Source organism: Scomber japonicus, chromosome 3 (assembly GCF_027409825.1).
Source record: "Scomber japonicus isolate fScoJap1 chromosome 3, fScoJap1.pri, whole genome shotgun sequence".
Lineage (NCBI taxonomy): Eukaryota > Metazoa > Chordata > Actinopteri > Scombriformes > Scombridae > Scomber > Scomber japonicus.
In genome coordinates, this window is record NC_070580.1 from 9,925,032 (window position 1) to 9,944,613 (window position 19,582).

The following is a 19,582-nucleotide window of genomic DNA, read 5'->3' on the forward strand; positions in this document are numbered from 1 at the left end:
AATTTGTGTGTACATGAGGAACGCCATAACAGAGCAGACAGCTAGGACATGGAAGAGAAAGTGAGTCAGAGCAATGCGAAGAGGAACCTGCAATCACTCGCCAATTTTAATGCTTGTAAAACACTTAAAGTTACTATTATTGCATATTTTCTACACCTGCTAAGTGCAGCCAATACCAAAAACATACAGCTGAAGAGGAATGCAAGGTCATGACGTCAGAGATGTTGAACAGAGTGAGGCCACAAAAGCGGGCACAGTGAATTACCATTCAGATGTTTTGAACTGGAACGTTAAATGGAATGCGGTTATGCCTCGCGCAAAATTTTAATCACCCACTTGATTTCACACTGTGCTAGTTTCGCTCCTGGAGGAGCACCTGTGTGTGTGTGTGTGTGTGAGAGAGAGAGAGAGCTGACGTTTGGTGAAGCAACCATCTTAACAAAACTGTGTACATTTAAATGAAGGAATCAAACGATGCTTTCCTCCCGCCGTCTATTACATCAAGTCAAGCATGATGAATTACATGTTTAACTATTTGCATGCATCTGTTGATACAGTGCTGTGACTGATTTCTCTTGAGTAAGCAGGAGTGTGTGTGTGTGTGTGTGTGTGTGTGTGTGTGTGTGTGTGTGTGTGTGTGAGCTGCTGGCGTTTATAAAATGCCTGGGACTGCTCATCCTCAGAGAACTCAAGTTAATTGCGTTTGTTTGCCCGCCTATATTGGATTGTGCTGATCGATAGTTATTGAACATGTTCATCCTGAGGGGAGCTGTCTTATAGACAGGGGACTCGTCTGATCTGATGATTAGAACATGGCAGCTGTTTAAGATGCTTAACAGTGGGAGCTGCTAACAAGACTGAAGGTTCCTCTTCCTAGTGCCTCAATGTCTTTTTTTTCATATGGTGTTCTTTCTTTCTCTCTTTATGTTGTTGTTAATGAGTTAAAAGAGACTAAAGATGCCTATAGTGACATTTCTCTGCAGTCAACTCCTTTCACCTTACATTTATTTAATGCAGCTTTTTATACCTGATTCTGAACTGTTAATTTAAATAGCATTTCATGAAATTCTTTGACTCTTGGGCTAAAGAAAACCTTTTAAATCCAATTTTACAACTAATGCAAAAGCAAAGTTGCGTTTTACATTTCCAATATGTAGATTTTCACCCAACAAAACCTAAACTGTGTTAGTATGATTCCTAATCCTATGAGAGCACAATAGAAATAGTGTGTATTTAATCTACAATTCCCTTTTTGTCCTTGTTTTTCAATGTACTTCCAGGTCATGTTCATCACAAAGGATCATCACAAAGGACTCGTATAATCACTTGTCTCATATTTCATGTAATAGAATGACATCATTCATTACCAGTGCATAAAGGTGCAGGGCGCAGTCTCCAGACACCATTTATCCCGGCACAAGTGGCCGCGCTGCTGTGTCTGATAGGCTAGTTAGTGTGCTGATGGGGCTCGGGGAAAAAAAAGGCCTGTTGCTGTCTGGCTTCGACAGACACCCATTAGGAAATCATCATTGTAACAATCTTCCTCGGATCAGCCCCGTCTCTTATGTACGAAATGACGGCCTGCTGATTTGCGAGTGTTTGGTGTGTCTGGTGGCATGCCGTAGGTTGACAGCTATGTTCATGGCTAGACTTTTAATCACATACAGTGCGTGTTTGTCAAAAAATCAAAGCCACGCACAGAGGGGTAGGTTAGATAAAGGTCGAGTCTCTAGTAGAACAACGTAATATCTCATTTTTAGATAATTAGAGAGTCATTGTCATAGTCCTCGCTCACCAACTGTCAAATGACTGCATGAGCCGCTGCTGGTGGAGTTATTGTTGGTGTCAGAGTTGTGCATACGATTATGTAGATGCGCATTTTTAACGGTGGTGACTCCATTATCTTCACTTACCCATTTCACACCTTTTAAACTCAGCTAAAACTTTTTTAATTGCAACAATGAATCAGTTGTGTGCAGAACCAAGGTGACACTGGTAATGTGATGACATGGTGAGAGCAGTATCGACAGACTGTGGATGGACTGACGGACACTGAGTGGTGTTAAAGATGAACATACCTAAGTCATTGTCCAGCTCCTCTGTATGGACCCCTTCTACTCAGCGGGTTGGATGGCACAAAACCACAGGATTGTTGTTAAAAGGAAAGAGAAAACAGGGGCAGAGAGAGAGAGAGAGAGAAATGAATCTGTGAATCAGTCAAATGTAATAACCACATCTGGCCACAGGGGGGCAAGAGTTAATCAAAACCAGAGCCCCAGCCTCACATAAAAATCATGTTTATAAAAAAATCACAAGCCGTAGTTCCCCCTGTGTGTCTCTGTGTGTGTTCTGAGACAGCAATGGATTAGAGTTGTGGTAAAAATTTCTTTCAACCAAAATCATTAAACTGGTAATTACAACATTCATCACTTTTCAGTGTGTGAATGTTTATGCAATTTACCAGAGGAAACTAAACGGCTGCATGAATGATATTACTCCATGCAATAACGCTGTGCATTGTGTGTTTGTGTGTGACTGCATGCAAGTATTTGTGGTTAAAACCATGTGTGAGCAGTGTGGAGGAAGGCATTACTAATTTGAGCTAAATGATGCAAATGATGCAGACAATTCCTTGGAATTCAATTATGATGAACAGCTGAAAGAACGCACGCAAGCCCTGCCATTTTTTTGTGTGACCCAACACTGACACCTAAGGGCTACTGATGGGAACCACGACTTTGGCACAAGCACACAACATATCACCATGAAATGAGTCAAGAAAGAAAGCTATTAGGTATTTTTTAACCTGACCTAACCAACTCAGTGATGCACACACACGTGGACTTACCATCATCTTCACATTCTTCCAGGGGTTTCTGAGGCTTGTCCAGGCACCGAGGGTCTATCCAAGAGGTGGTCTTTGTATTGTGGCTGAACAGAACACATAAAAATTAGCTGAAGGTGATTAAAAAGAAAACTGGAGGAACATAATCAGATTTCTTCACATCTGGAATGTAGATAGAAGTATTTATAAAGGGAAAGTACTAATTTAAATTTATTTTAATCTAGTGGCTTATCATGAAGAGGAGAGCAAGAAAATTCAGTCAAATTAGAGATGTTGAGTCATGGTAGAGACTTTTATATTATGCTGACTTAATATAATTGATTTCAAGTGAATATCTTAACTTATAACATATTCACTCTGCCCCATCTGCCAACTTAACTACCATGGGGTCAAGAGCCTTCATCTGATCTTTCCTCTGCTTTGGATGTCCCTCCCACCAGACATTCACACTTCTGACTCTGTCTCCACCTTTAAATCCTGCCTGAAAATACAATTGGTATATTGTGTCTCACACTGACTATGTAATGTTTATCTATTGTACTCTTCCACTTCAATATTTGCCGATTTTATGATGTTTGATGCACTGTTGTTTTTTATGAGTGTCTTGTAAGGTGTCCGTGAGTGCTTTGAAAGGCACCTATAAATAGAAATGCTTGATTATTATTATAAGCTTGAAAGTATAGAAGCTGCATGTGTGTGTCAGGTCCTGGAGAAAGTAAATGTGTGCTTGGTTTATGCTCCATGAAATATGTCAAAATTCAACACTGTAAATATTTCGATCATTATCCTCAATGACAAATATCATACAATTAGAAAACATGGATCAACTACAAAATACAGATAACAGGTGTGTGAGACAGGCTAGAGAGACTTTGCATTGGTTTTATCGTTGATGTCCTATTCTGAACTGAAACTCTAGAAACTAACAACTCATACTAAAGAAAAAGTGAACAATGACATCCTGTGCATACTTACTCTATGAAGTAGACCTCTCCGTTCTCGGTGTAGGCCATCTCCCAGTTGTCAGGCAGAGGTCCCAATGGGTCCTCAGGGGGAGGATGGCTCAGGTGAGGGTGTGACTGCTGTGTGCTCTCCGTGGTGGACGGTGGTGAGGGGGTTGTCCCAGGGTAGGACGGTTCACTCTGGCGAGGGGCGAAGGGTCGCACCGAGTGATGAATCTCGTCTAATTCACTGGAGTCTCCTGGATGGAAGGCAGATGTGGTGAGATGTTAGGGTTATTCTGCTGACATGAGGCTGGTAACACTTTCAGAAACAAGAAAACAAAAAATGGTTATGAAAACAATTTAAAAGAGGAGGCAATTTTTGAGAGGAGCCTCAAAACATGATCGACTAAAGATGTCTTTCTCAGAAACAACAGCTGATGTTTCCACTGCATGCATAGTTCCCTGGCTAATCTGAGTCTATTTTTAGGGCACATTCACACCTGCCTTGTTTAGTTCGGTTACAAACAAACTCTGGCACAGTTTGTTTATGGTATGAAAATGATCCGACCTAGATCCAACCCAACTGCAGGAAGCATTGCCCATTTTCTGGATTAAATCAGCTCCTGTAGCAAGCTGTATATTACACTCCCTTCTCCTCTTCAGTACATCTTTACATAAGGTGAAGCAGCAGATTGTTCTCTAGACGTTGACTTGAAGTGTGTTCAAATGTAACATTGTGCTAACATATTTTTGTTTGGTACATGATCCAAAAGGACTGGACCTGATTATCAGTGTCACAAACGGCAGATAAACCATTTAGAAAACACTTGATTTAGCATTTAGGTACCATCTTTCTCTTAAATAAGGGTATGAATAATAAGAATAAGTATCCACTGCTGTGTTTCAAGCCTATGGACGTGCGGAGGGAGAGAGGGATTCTTTTTATTTAAATAATAACAGTAGTACACTTTACTGCTGACACCGATCCTACTTTTCCAGTCTTGATAACGATACTAATACTTGGGCTTTGCCTATCAGCTGATACCCGATACTGATCTGATACCATTGTTAAATTAATAAACTGTATACCTCACCATGTGGAAGAGACTGAATGCATCAGGTTTGACTTATTATTATTATGTTATTTGAACTATCTTGGACCAGACTCTTCCTCCATAATTTGGTATGGAATCTCATGAATCTGAACTGTGGTTGGATGTGGATTGTTTCCTATGGACTCCAATATATAGATTTTTGTTGATCTGAGCTGTGTTTTTTCTTTTCCATTTGTTGTTGTGTTGTTTATTGTCTTTGCTCATATTGCTCTTATGTCTGTTTTGTTATTATTGTTGTTAATAAGAAAACCTAATAATTATATGGGGGGGGGGGGGGGGTGTAAATAATTGTGCACCATTAGCAGCTTTGAACAGCATTCAAAATAAGCAAGCCCATTATCCGATACCCAATCTAGCTATTTAGTCTATACAGGGTCTGATATTCAATATTAATATGGGATTTGTGCATCTCTGGTGGAGCAAGTACAACTTTGTATCCCTGAGTGCTACAATTTATACAGTAATATTATTTTGTGTTTTACAGAGGTGAGAAGGAAAATCAAGTCATTTATAAATGCTGTAGCCTAACTAACTGCTGCTTCTGAAAAACAAAGTCCTTTCTCTGCCTGCTAACCACATGAGATTTCTGACCAATGAACGAGGTGACAGCTTCCACATGGCTTTTGTTGACATAACTGAGCTTACATTTTTAGAGTGTGAAACAAAACAGCCACTCATCTGTTGATTTGAACCAAAGCAAATAAACTACAGGTGTGAAAACACCATAAGTGAAAAAAGACACATAACTGCACTATAAACATCACAGGATTTAATCAGGTTACTGATGTGACAGCTTGTGAAGTATGATGGAAAAAATGAGAAATGGGTAAAAATGGATTTCTGAGCCCAATACTTCCAATCCAAATACTTCCAAGACTAGAGTAGTTAAAATTTTTGAGACATCTGTGTCTTGCCAATCAAAGCCCCCATTTTTTTTTTTTTTACGACTCAACTCGAGAACTTCCCAAAGTTTTACACATCTGGTTTTTGACTAAATCTTGTGGACGCAGCACTGTGCAGTGTAGTATCTGATTATCCGACAAGCCGAACCACTTCCTAAAGCTACACATGTACTTAAATGCAGACAGCTGAGTGGGCAGTTCACACCTCGCACCGTGGGCCAATGAAGTGCTATCACCTGGCTTCCTGTTATCTCACTTTCACACGCGGACTTGACTGGCACCCTCCCGCAAGTTCACACAATCACAGAAGGCAAATAAACAACTTTTGGTTCCACCTTCTCAAAACACACGGTAGTAACAGCTTAAGGGCTGAGTCAACCTCCTTTCAATGCCTAGTGACCCACTAACACACAGAGGGAATATCCACAAAAAATGAGAGCAGCAAGTAAGAGAATTCATCAGAGAAAATCATCAGGGACGGAGCTCCTTTATCGAACCAGCGATGATGTCAGAGCCCTGCTTACAATCACTCACACAAACACTAATGACCCACCAGGTACTAATGACATCATTAAGAATCATTTCAAATATGGAGGTTTGCTCAGTCATCCACTATCTACTGCTCACAGCCAGATGGCACTATTTTACATTTTTGGATGCATAGATACAGGCAGATGTAGTCAAACCCAGAGATCCCTTACTCACCAATCAAAGGAGCTCTTGTGTTCTGCAGCCCCTCACCACACCAAAGTGCTCTCTCTCTCTCTCTCTCTCTCTCTCTCTCTCTTTCTCTCTGTGTGTTGCTCTCTCTTCACTTCCTTTGTGCTCTTTCTCCTACTTCTTCATTTTCTCAGCTCATCCTCTTCCACAGAATGCAAACCTCCTTTTTCCTTCTCTTTCTCTCTCTCTGTGCAATCCTTTTCAGAATTGCCCCCCTCTTTACGCCTTCCCAACCACTCCCCTCTTTCTCCTTCATTTCCTGCCACTTACCCCTCCCCTCCCACTTTATCCATCACCGCTTCAGATTCTTCTTTTTCCCTCTCTCCTCCCAAACAGAGCTGCGTGAAGGAGGAATGGCATTCTGGTGTTACACTCCAAACTAAACAGACCGCGGCATGTTCTCGGGCTGCTGTCGAGGATGGCTGTGTGCGAGCAGCTGCCCATGGTCTCGTTCAATTCAGGTCTGTTTGTTTTAAAGGCGTCCACACCAAATAAAAGAAGCATGACTAGAACATACAGGTGTTGCTAGTGCCTTTATGACAGCTGTTGATAAGTGACAGTATAAATAATTGCAAGGTGGTGGAACAAAAACTCTTAGATTTCACCATAAAGTCTTCAAAATGTATATCCAATTCACTGGGTTTGGGAGATTTAACATTCACATTGCAGTTTTCAATGCGGTTTAAAGTGTTTGGTTTGCATTCACAACCCTAACCCCAACCCTAAGTATTCAGAGCTGTCTCGGGCCCTCCAAAATGTGTGGTCCCTATGTCCAAGCAGCATATTTATCATAACCCTAACCCTTATTTTCTAAGTTTTGGCAAAGCTTAACTGACAAACAGAGAATACATTAAACTACTGGTGAAAAATGTTTCTTATTAAAGTAAACTAAACTTGATGAGTAAAAGCTGTGGAGTGTCTGTTTCATTTACATTTGAAAAACTGCAGTCATCAAATATTTGGCATTTTTGTACTTAATAAATGACAGAAATAATTAATCAGTCGTCAAGAGTTTCTCACAGTTGAACAACTAGTTAATTGACAATTGTTGTTTCTGGAGATGTCCAACTGTGATCAAATCACACCAGACTCATTTTAGTGCCGAGTGTTAACACGATGTCAATGGAGTTTTGTTAAACATTCAGAATGAAAAACAAGCAGCGTTTTTACCAAGGATGCACTTAGAAATTTGTCCTTCTAGGATTTCAGGTTTTCGTGAGCCACAACGGACATCTGCTTCCAATAAAGACTCTGCTTTCCAACTTGTTTTTTCTAATATTATAACTTTGTGTCATGTTGAATTACATGTCAGCCCACTTACTACTCCTCTTCCTCAAACATGAGTCTTTAGTCTGGCTCGGCTGCTTGAGAGAACTTCCAAGAAAGTGGTTTCCACCGAAATGAGAAGTTGCCTTTCCTTTCCTCTTGCTCCCTCATACATACCTGTAAAGCTACTATTCATGTCAGGGAGGTCCTCGTCGTCCTCCTGCTGCTGCTCTCCAGGCCCTATTCCAGCATTGTGCATGTCATTGTAGGACTTGGAGCGTCGGGGTGTGGAGTGCTGCGAGCCCGGCAGGCTACCGCTGAGTCCGTCTGGCAGTGGGGCATCACCGCCGCTGCTGCTATTGCTAATCACTTTCCCACCGGGGGGCTGCACCGGTGGCTTGGGCGTCCCATAATAGTTACCTAGGCAACGAAGAAGAAGGCAGGGAGGGGATGGGGGGGAGGGGGGATTAAAAAAAGACAGAGAAAAGAAGGGCATTTTAGTAGGAGGGCAAGATAGGAGGGGTAAAAGGGTTGTGTGTGTGTGTGTGTGTGTGTGTTTGGGTGGGGGTGGAGGGTGCTCACAGCCTTTGTATGCAAATAAAGAGGCATAGTTTTGTCTGTGAGGGAATTTAAGTGTATGTGTAGAAAGTAAAACTACATTTCTTCCTTGTTGGTCTAAAATAAAGTTCACAACCAAGACCACTTTTTATTAACAATTGATTTTTTCTTTTAATGAAATGATACTTCTAAACAAATATTCCATATTTTTTCACTTATATTGATATTTTGAGTTCAAGTTCATACACTGTGATTCATACAGTGCCAGGAAATATTAAGTACGTATCACAACTTATACATTATTGCCACATTGCTTCTCTTTTCATTCATTGCACTTCCCTAGAACTTAACTTCTCTGAGAAATGCTGACATGACATTGACATATGCCTTCCAGTTGGATGACATCATTCTCACCATCATTTCTTTTACTAAAACATTAAAACATAATGTTCCCTTTACACGAGCAGTACTTTTTCAAGTAGTTCATAAAAACGTGTGGAACTTTCTGCAGCCAAGTTGGTCACCAGTGCCAGTGCTACACAAAAGGGAGGGAGCAAAACATGCAGAAACACAAACTCAGTCATTTTCATCCAAAGTAAGAGCGGGCAGACCTAAAGAGACTGTACCATCTGAAGATGGACATAAATCCAACATCTTAATGAGACAGAAGTGCATCTGCATCCAAGATATACAGGCAACGGCATAACATATTCTGCTGTAGGTGGCAACACTACAGACAAAATACAAATTGGCAAAGTATAACTTAAATGGGAAAATAGTAGTTTCCAAATACGTTTGAAATGCCAAAACCAGTCTGAACATTCTGAATTAATTATTGTGTTCAAGGACCGAAACACACCACAATTTTCCTGTTCAAGATCAGTAAATAGTCTTGCTCACAGATGAATCATAGTTTGAACTTTACAGTTGCAGAGCTTACAGTAAGAAAGGGAAGTGGTTGTATGAGAGGATATAATAGCAACATGTTGGCTTAAAATGAAATAATAAAAATATTCAGGTGTTTTGCTTCTCTGTGACTCGCACGGCTCTATTTTGGTGTCCGTGCACAGCAGGAAAAGCAGGGCCACGCTCCTTTTTAAAAAAAGCTTTATGCCAACAGCACCAGACTGTTGTAAAAATAACCACACAGCCATGTGCACATCCAACCTGCCTGCAAGGGTTTATTTGTCTACAGAGTTGTGTAATGAAAATCAACAGGTGTGTTAGAGGTTAACACGTTGAAAACAGTTTTCATAGTCCAATGAAAAATTGTTGGTCGATTAAAACTTCTTTATCAGGTAATATCTCCCTCAGAGAAATATGAAGACATTTCATTTTCAAATGCTTTGAAGAAGAAGGCTCTACAGTATGCTGAAACGCATAAGCATTTTGGTATTGTGATGAGAGCCAAATAAACAAGTGAAATGTGAGTCATTTGTCATCCTTGACTGGCAAATCTGAGATGTGCAACATTTTCTTATTTTTTTTAACCTGGTTAGTGGATTCTCATTGTTGAAGAGCAACCTTCTTGTCCGAATCAGATCTCCCTCCGGACCATCTATTCCCACTGATCTTCTATCTCCTGGTGTCTCCATCCAAAACATTAGGTTTCCACCCACCCCATCCCCATTTTTTTCAACATAATAATAATAATAATAATAATAATAACAATAATAATAGGAATTGATGTCCCCTGTTAAAACTGACACCTACCCACATAACTCATGCGTAAGTGACTGGTGACTCCAACCAGTTTGTTTTGCTCGTCTGTGTAAGAGAGAGGCCGGCACCATGAAATAAAAGCATAGTCAAAATAACTTTGGATCAGACATGAGGCCAACAATTTCTGGCTGTCTCTGTCCAATGACTTTTCCTTCCTAGCCAGATACCTAGTTCTGATATTACATTTACCTTTCCAAATGCCTTTAAAGCAATAGTAGCATGTCCTAGGTTATAAAACATTCAACCCAAGTAATTAGCAGAGGATTTTGAAACTATTGACACTAACCAAACTTAGGCTGATCTTGGTGTAAAAGAGGCCCATTTCCAAATAGTGGGGTCTTTATTCTGTTTTACTAATCAACTAATATCTTCTCTTTATCTCTTTTCACAAAGCTCAGAATAAGCCTGTATCTTGTGGTTTGTAAAACAATGATCAAAATGTACCTTGGTTTCTATTATGCTTGTGATTTTTGATAATTGGCAATCAAACACGTGCATCTGATGTGTTGAATCAATGACTCCAATCCTCCCTGTGACGGACCAGTTCTCACCCCATCTTCAAATTAAAGCTTGCTAAGAAGAACAAACAAACTGGCTTTATTTTAAGTCTTTTTTATACTGTCAGTGGAGTGGAGTCAATATGTTGTTAGTCTCAAGTCCATCAGCCTTGTTTGTTTCTCCTAGGTTAAGATAAGAGGAACGCCGTCAGAGGGATATCCACTGTTATGGAACAGTGAACAAGCTAAGAGGACACGGCAGACGCTTTAAACATTTTCCGACTGACTGGTGTTGTTGTTGTTGTTGTTGTTGTTTACAGTCCTTGCAGCGTGTCAGTGGTGACTGATTCAGCAGTGAAGCAAAAGTGGTGTGTGACACATCCTTTGTGTCATGATTACTGTTCTTTTGGCTTTGCTGGTCAATGAAAACCGTCTTACTTAGAGTAGATTTAAACTCAAGTGACACTAACATTGCATATAACAAAGATATTCAAATGATTTTTTATTGCTACTGTGGACAGTGACCTTTTACTGTGAGATGGGGAAAGATGATTGAAACCTATCAAGGCTTGACACCCCACACATGACTAATGTTTCCACCAACACACAGATTCTTTAATTTTGGCAGCAACAAAAGATCACATACTGAACAAATGAGTCAATACCAACGTAGATGTGTTTGTGTGCATGTGTGTATGCCTGTCAGTGTGAGTAAGCCTACACAATATCAACCAAACACTGACTACTGACAACTCCTCAGTCCCTAAAAAAAAAAAAAAAAAAAAATCCAGCATTCACCATACCATTTTTTTCCCCATTATTGTACCTTTGCCACTCAAGATTTTGACAGCAACCTTTTCACAGCTTTCAAACTAACTTTTTGTTGCATTATTTCAACTCTCCTCATCTTCCTCTACTGTGTACTTCATCCAGTGATTTCCAATATCTCTGAGTGCTGCGTTCAACAACCCCCAGAGAAAGGCGGTAAACGCGTTGCTGTAGGCTATCTGACCTACATTTATGCTGAACAGACTAATAGCTGTAGCAGACCAAGAGCAAATAAACATGAATGTTTCCATTTGAGAAAAAAAAACCCTCTCAAAATACAACATATCTTCTTGCTGCGTGGCATTATGTCAAATTGAGGAGATGTTAGTAAATCTGCCTCTTCTGCATTAGAGTTGTCTGATTTTTGGATGTTGAGCATGTGTTCTTTGACTCACAGAGACTAGCACCAAAACCTAACTGTGGCATGTTTTGAGCACTGACCGGAGGCACAGAGAGTACATGGTTCCTTCCTGTTGTGCCATCAGGTGGACCTGTCCAGAAATAGGCTGATTAGCCCAGACAGGGGTACAACATGCCTGCTTACTGACAGTGTGTACCATGAATGGGCAAGCTTTAAGTGCTAGCAAGAGGTGCAGAAAGACTTAATTCCTGCTGTTCCAACTAAGTCAGGTTCAATGCCCACAATTAAAGCATGTGCACTTACTGATAACACTGGCACACACACGCACAGGAAAAGAGAAAGTAATGTCTGAGAGCTGCTAAGTATAGTCACTGCAAGTGGTTGCTCCATTTGTGCTAGCTGTAGGTAACCATTATTTCTCAATAGATCAAAAAAGAACAGAAAATGGTGTAAAATGTCAAAGACTGTTTCCCAAAGTCCAAGATGCAATCTCAAATGTGTGTATGAACATAAGATTAGTTATTCTTAAGCCTGTTTCATGTGTAATAAATGAAGCAGTAATAGGGCCCCATTGTACCTGTGTCTATGAGAACACCATGACAAAAAGCTATAGATATTCACTGTTGTTGTTCTATATAACTGAAGCTTATTCTATGAAACTTTATAGCTCCAAACTTTCACAAAAATGCACCAACAAACTGCAACTAGACTCTGAAATGCAAAGTAGGGTGATTTGAGTTTAATTTTTTCCTTTCCTTTTTTATCTATCCACTTCCCTTCAACATTTAGGGGAGCTCATATCCTGCCAAGAATAGGCATGTGGAGCAGACCTATACCACCGCTTTACCTCAGAGGGTTCCCACTCCTCTCTCTGTATGAGGCATCTGTATTTAGCTTTATTCCCTCTGGTAAGCAAATCACAGCAAGCGTGTATCTGTAGAAGTTAACTATAATGCATCCACAACAACACAAGTGTGATTTTCCTCATTTACCTTCATATGTTCCGATCTCCAAAAGGGTTCCGCTCTTCTCCAACTCTAGAAAGTCCTCAACTGAGAGGAAGTTGTAGTCCACGCCAGAAACTTCACCTTCACGTGGGGGGCGGGTTGTACCTGGACATCGGGAAAAGAGACGGAGCAGCGGTTAGAAAAAAAACTGAAGATTTCAGAGCTGAACCCTTCAGGCACACCATCCCTTTAGACAACTGCATCAATATATTTGACTAACACTGTCCACGTTTCCGGTGTTAGAAGGGACGTGGGAAGTGTTTAAGACATTATATTTATAATAGGATAGGCTGCAACTAATGATTCATCTGTTTGTTAGTTGTAGTAATTACTGTTTGGCCTAGTTCTTTGGTCTAGAAAATGTCAGAGAAAGGTAAAATTGACCAAATCATGGCAGCTCTAATTTATAGCATTTTTGTAGCATATCATAACAGCGACTGTATTATTGGTAGATGAAAATTATGAATGCAATGGTGTCAGAAAAAGAAAAAAAGGTGTATCGCTATACACTGATGGCAGATTCCAAAAAGAGACATGATCCATTGTTGGCTATGATGCTCCTTCACGCTGGGGTACTATAGTGTGAGGTATCATAGTAGCACCTTAGTGGGATCCTGCCATATGTGGGGGGAAAATGTGGGTGTGTGGTTTGGCATGTAGCCTGTGAGATTCTAGCACTTGTCTTTAATGACTGTTGACAGTTGGCCAACATGGCATCAATGGTAACCAGCTTTACAGCACAGCCAATCCTGAGAAGACAACGCTGCAAATCTACCTGATGGAAAAGTCATACCACCTCATTCTTTAAATCTTTTGAATATTCTTTATTCTGCTTTCTTTGTACACTTCACACATTTCCCATATTTTCTGACTAATGGTATATATCATATTGCCAGTTGTCTTGCTCTCCCTGTTTCATTTCATTGTAACCTTCTACAAAAAAGAATATTATTCCGTCAGTGGCTGAAGAAGTGATCTTGCTGTGAGCGCTGTCAAGATGCTCGCAGGAAAATATCTTTCTCATCTCGGCCGTTCTGACAAACATCTGTTTGGCAGCAACAGAGGACTTTCTCTTCTTCTTCGCTTCCTCCCTCTAACCCTCCCTCTCTCCCGTCTCTTGATCTATCAGTCTTATCTCGCAATCGCTCCGTCTCCAGTGGGTTGGTAAGCAATAAGCTAGTAAAAATAGATGCGTGGGGATTGGGGGAGAGGCTCCCGCTACAGCCATGTTCAGTGACACTGGTGATAAATCAAACATGTGCTGGATCCTGACTCCAGCAAGCATGCATTAAACTCGCACAGGCATGCAGCGCATGTAGAGAGGCTTTGGAGAGGCCCATGTCTGAAGATACATTTAACATTGTGGACATGCAGCTGTCACAATCACAGCCTAGTCTTCTGTTATGTGTTTTTTTAAAGACTAGCACATGTATGTATGTGCATCTGCCCTTCAAGTAAGGAAAAATCTGATGGAAATCCTTCCTGTACATCACTACATTCATAATTTAGTCCCTACAAACTTCCAAACCCACCGTTAGCGACCAGACACTCATGCAGCCTCAGGAAATTGACTTTAAGTCAAACAAATCCCCTCTGAAGTCTATCAAACAAACAGTGTCACTTCGCTCATTCCCAAGCATCAAGTCTTTAACCGAGTGTCAACCTTGGAGAGTCCTCAGCCGAGCCCGGGCCTTCAGCCGACTGTCAGTTCACTTTCCACACAAAAGCGGCCATTGATTTTGACTCTATTTAGACACTGCTGCTCTTAGAAAACCAAGGAAGTGGAATTGTGACCAGTGTTTCAAAAGGGATAGAAAAGCAGAGTCTTGGCTAAGGCCCATGGGCTAAGACACTGTCATCGCTATAGGCCTAATTAATTCAATACACCCACCCCCCCCAACAAAAGCTCCATTGACCAAGCTGGGAAATGGAGTGAGAAGGACAGACAGGTTGGGACTGAGAGATTCCTGCCGGGCTGGGATTGGATGAGCCGAGCGACAGACTTACAGCTCTTCCGGATGCTGACCTCTAAAATTCAGAGGAAGACAAGAGAAGGAGTGAGACTCCCAAAGCTAAGAGTTAGCATAATCCAGCTACTGGCACATACAATGAAGCCTTGGAGATTTGCTGTGAGGGTGTTCGCCTACCGCTGGCTGGCTCGTGGCTTTAACGGCTTCAACATTTTCACCGCTGAAGATGGGTGGGTGGGCGTCATTAGCATTTCAAGAAGATGATCAAGGAAACAAATGTTGAGATATTGGCAGTCGTAGTGTAGCACAGGGAGCTCGGAGCCACTACTGCTGCATCAAAACACATGCACGCATGCCCACAAAAACGCTCGATGGAGCCCGGAACTGTGTAACCAACAACAATAAATGATCCGGGGTGTAAATGTTGTTCTATGAAAATAAAGGAAAGAAAAATGAAAGTATATTCTGTGTCTTCATGCATCATGCCACTGGGTTTCTGCTGTTGCTAGGGACAACCCTGGAAGGATGGAGAGAGAGAGACTCGGGGAAGCTACATGGGGAAGTTTGGCCTCCAATGATGATGCAGTCATCTACACGGTCTCCTATGGCTTCACAACTCCCTTTTTAATTCCATGCACAGAAATATTAAAGTATTTTGGGGGCTGACTCAAAGACCTGGTCCACATGAGAAAGCATAAATGATGCATGCACAAGAAAAATGAGAGGGCTGGAAAGAATGGTGAGAAATTGGAAGTGGAGAGAAGTCAAAGAGAGAAAACCACTGATACTAAGAGCGTTTGTATTGACTGATCACATGGACAATGATCCCTACATGAGCATTATTCTAAACAAGTCTGGGTCTGCAACCGACAATTATTGTCATTATTCATCTTCCAATAATGTTTTTGATTACCTGATAAATTCATTTGGCAGAATCAAATATCACGATAATTTCAACCAAATATATCAATATTAATTTTTTGACAATATTGTAGGGACGACTATCGCAATATTTACGCAAGGAGATTTTTGATAAATAATGATCAGTAATGTGGATATAATGGGTTAGTGGATAAAGGCAGATAATAGAACAGTCTGTTAAGCTCAGAAAACAACATTTTTACTGTAATGCAGCCCTTAAAAATAGGAATAAACAACACTTATCCTATCACCATATTACTATGTTAAAAATCCAAGATATCTATAAAATATCAAGATACCAATAATAATATCAATTTTTGCCCAGCCCTAGTCGTTACATGCCTTATTTTGTCTTACCAACAGTCAAAAACTCAAAAGATAGTCAATTTACTATCATCTAAGACAAAGAAAAGCAGCAAATTCTCAAATCTGAGAACATGAAACTATCAAATATTCAGCATTTTTGTTTAAAAAATGACAAAACTGTTGCTGGTTAGTTTTCTGTTGATTGACTAATGGATCAGTATTAATCGAGTAATTGTTGCAGCTCTACTAGTTACATGTATTTCTTATACTGCTGGGGAACCAGAGTACTGTTTCAGAGAGGGTCTGCAGCAGTGACTACTGGAAACTGCCAAGAAACACATTTTTGAGTGACAGTCAGCCCTAGTGAACTATTCAACTCAGATTCCTGAGGATACATGCATAGCTTAATTAATGACCAAAATTGTCATAATGACAGTGTTCTTCCAGTATCTCACTTCCAACCACGTTATTAAAATATTCAAAGCTTATGTTTTCTACTGGTGCAATTGCAAAGGTTAACTAGCGAGCCAATTAGTCTAGCATTACTTGATTCTCTACAGTGGGGCAACAGACAGCTGGGAGCCCGAGAGTATAAATCTGCTCTTGAACAGAAGAAAACATTCTGTGAGACTGTCATGTATGTGGCACACTAATTTGGCATATTTGAACACTCAAGTTCTGGAAACTGCGGTGTAGCAGCAGCTTAAAATTTACAACTCAGGCTTGAGAGCACAGTGCTGTCAGTTTGAAGCCTCAAAAACACCAAAGAAAATATCTCCTTATGGCACAAGACACTAGTGAGGCATGTAAAATCTTTATTATTACTGGATAAGTCTGAAAATTTGACTGTATAATGTGATGCTGTGTGTAAAAAAAAATGACATGCTAAATTTGTGCTTTGCGTGCAGTAAGATTTTGTAGTTTCATTTTTAAACATATGGAACTATATCACATTCAGCAAGTCCTGTCCCTCTCTCTCCTTCATCTCTGTCTGTCCCTCCTCACATAGATGAGACAGGGCAGAATGCTGAGCCACCTTTTCTCTCAGCAATCCAACACAGGGTTGACTCAGATTCCAGCCGTCACAAAGGGGTGTCATGATTTGTGCCAAACATGCATGCACCACTTGCTTTGGCTTCTAATGGCACAAAAAGGGTGGAGAAGGAAATACTACTTGTTAAGATCAGCAGATGTTCAACCCCCTGCCAACCAGCACACACATACACACACGCTCAGTGACAATAGGGAGGCGGTACATGGCTACCAAATGGCATGGTCTGGGGCTAAACGAGAGCATTGGGTGGAGGGTAATCACTTAATGGAGCTTTATGCACCCATGCCCCCTGCAACACACACACACACACACACACACACACACACACACATTTTCATTACCATAACAGCCACAGTGGGAGCACTGTCTTGTCTGTGCTGTGAACCACCTATGGTGAACAGATAAGACCCCTACAATGAGGAGAGCATCAAAGAGTTTGGCACCTCTGCACTGTAGTTATTCAGTCCTGAATAACCTTGTAGTTAAAACTGGAACAGTGACTATAACACAGCCACGCCACAATGTACCACAGAGTTGTACCACAGAGTAGTACTATGTTGCTGCTACTATAATATCACCTTCTCCCCCTATCATCTCTGTGTTGCCATCCTGATGTTATTTATGGTTGTGTGCTATCAGAATTAAACTCATCATAAAATAGCCATTATTGTGATTAGTTTGATCTCTAAATGGTCTGTTGTTTGGTCTTCTCTCTGACATTTAGATATGAGCATGGAGAACACAATAGACACCAGTGTGAACTAAGTCTCCTACCAGACTTCAGATTGATCAAAGCATTACAGCAAAACAACACTAAGTAAAAAGATTAAATATGAATCAGTCCAGGTAGTTCAAGTAGTAGTAGTTTGAAGGCTTATCAAATATCATGATAGGTCCATTGGTTAATACTTGTTTCAAAGCAGAATGCCCAACACAGAAAAGTTATCATGGCAGCATTTATTCTTTCCTCTGTCTAAAAGTTTGTGAGGTTCAATCAGCGCAATGCTACAAGTGCTAATGGTAAATATACTGTATGTAAACACATTTCTGACTCCAGTACTCCATTCAAAACTGCCATTCAATGAAGCTAAAGTGGAGAACACTCTATACAGATGTAACCTATGTAAAGCTGCAGGACTGGAGAGCATACCTGTTTGGATTCTCAAGGACTGAGTGTACCTGCCTGAGTACGTCTTGAGTCTTGACAGACATTTTTAATGTCTGTTTTTCACCAGGAGATTTTTCCTGAATGTGTCAGCTGCTCCCATCATCCCAATGCCAAAGAAACCAAGAACAGAGTTTCAGTGATTTCTACCTTGTGCCTGTCATAGTAGTCATAATGATGAGTCATGGTCCAGTCTCTCCACCTCTTTAGATCACTTATACTAACAATGTTATATCCTCTACGTTATACACCAAGAAGACTGCTACGTTAAGAGTTTGGCTTTTAATACCGTCATTCCACAGGAGATGATAGGGAGGCTTTACCAGCCAGGCCTCATTGCTGCATTTCAAACTGGATTTTCGACTTTTTAATGAGAGGTCCACAGTCAAGTCAGTGTCAGCAACATCATCTCCAATACCATCAAACTGAGCAAGAGAACTGTGGCCTGCCACTGGTAAATCAGCAGTTGTAGTAAGGGTAGCTGTCCACCAGCTAAGACAGTAGCTTTTTTCAACAAAGATGACAATGGACTTCAACTAGGCCCATCGTGACAACATCCCAGAGGATATCAGCACTACTGAGTATATAGTTTCTCAGCTGAAGCGATTACCTGAACCCATAAAACCACCCTCCCTTGCTAAGAAAGTTCAGTATCTCGACTTTCTGCAGCAACTGAAATGGACAAGATTCCCAACCAAAATCTTGTCTACATTCTAAAAAGGCCCTCAGAATCTGGTACAGGGACTGCAACACCTCAGAACTCTACTCACACCAACATCCAATGAGGACACAACAGAAATCATCAGACCTCTCTGCCCTCCATTCAGGAGAGGCCACGTGTCCACAAAGCTTCTTGCATTATCAAGGACATCCTTACCACCATCTATCCATTCCTCTACCATCTGCAAGGAGGTTTCATAGCCCCCCAGACAGAGATATTAGTTCTTCCACTGTCCATTCTACCTCCACATTCCTGCTGCCAACTGCCTGTGCTCCAGGGGGAGCACTGAAAGACTAAGAAGATGCAATAATACAGTGTTAATGTATGCATGACAGGTATTTATAGCAATGATTTAGCCTAATTCATGTTTCGCACAGTTTTTTACCCTTGTTGTTTTACTGCTGACTGTAACTGTCTTTTCTAGAATATCTCTCTGTGTACCATGGCCTACAAGAAAAACATGTAGTTATATAAATGTGAAGATAACAAGCTTATACTTGATATATTTTTATGCAATGCCAATGTGGCTTTAAAATCAGGCATAGATAATTTGCATAGTTGTTCTCTGGTTCTGCACTGATGCATGCAAATTTTTCATAATGCTGATCTTATCTCTTTCACCCAGTATCACCTGGGTTGAAACACTAAAGGTTTCGCTTTAGTAAATGGAGAAAGTGAGA

The 19,582-nt window shown here is 40.7% G+C and overlaps 1 protein-coding gene across 5 annotated transcripts in view; it reads right to left on the reverse strand.

Moving 5' to 3' along the window:
* magi1b (membrane associated guanylate kinase, WW and PDZ domain containing 1b) overlaps positions 1-19,582 on the reverse strand; it is a 123,037-nt gene that overhangs the window by 44,895 nt on the left and 58,560 nt on the right. For all 5 annotated transcript variants that reach the window (XM_053315250.1, XM_053315249.1, XM_053315248.1 and 2 more), the window contains exons 3-7: positions 12,751-12,870; positions 7,970-8,212; positions 3,821-4,046; positions 2,849-2,931; positions 2,079-2,114 (exon numbers count right to left, since the gene is read on the reverse strand). In XM_053315250.1, the coding sequence (XP_053171225.1) occupies positions 2,079-2,114; positions 2,849-2,931; positions 3,821-4,046; positions 7,970-8,212; positions 12,751-12,870 (708 nt within the window). The remainder of the gene's footprint in view (positions 1-2,078; positions 2,115-2,848; positions 2,932-3,820; positions 4,047-7,969; positions 8,213-12,750; positions 12,871-19,582) is intronic.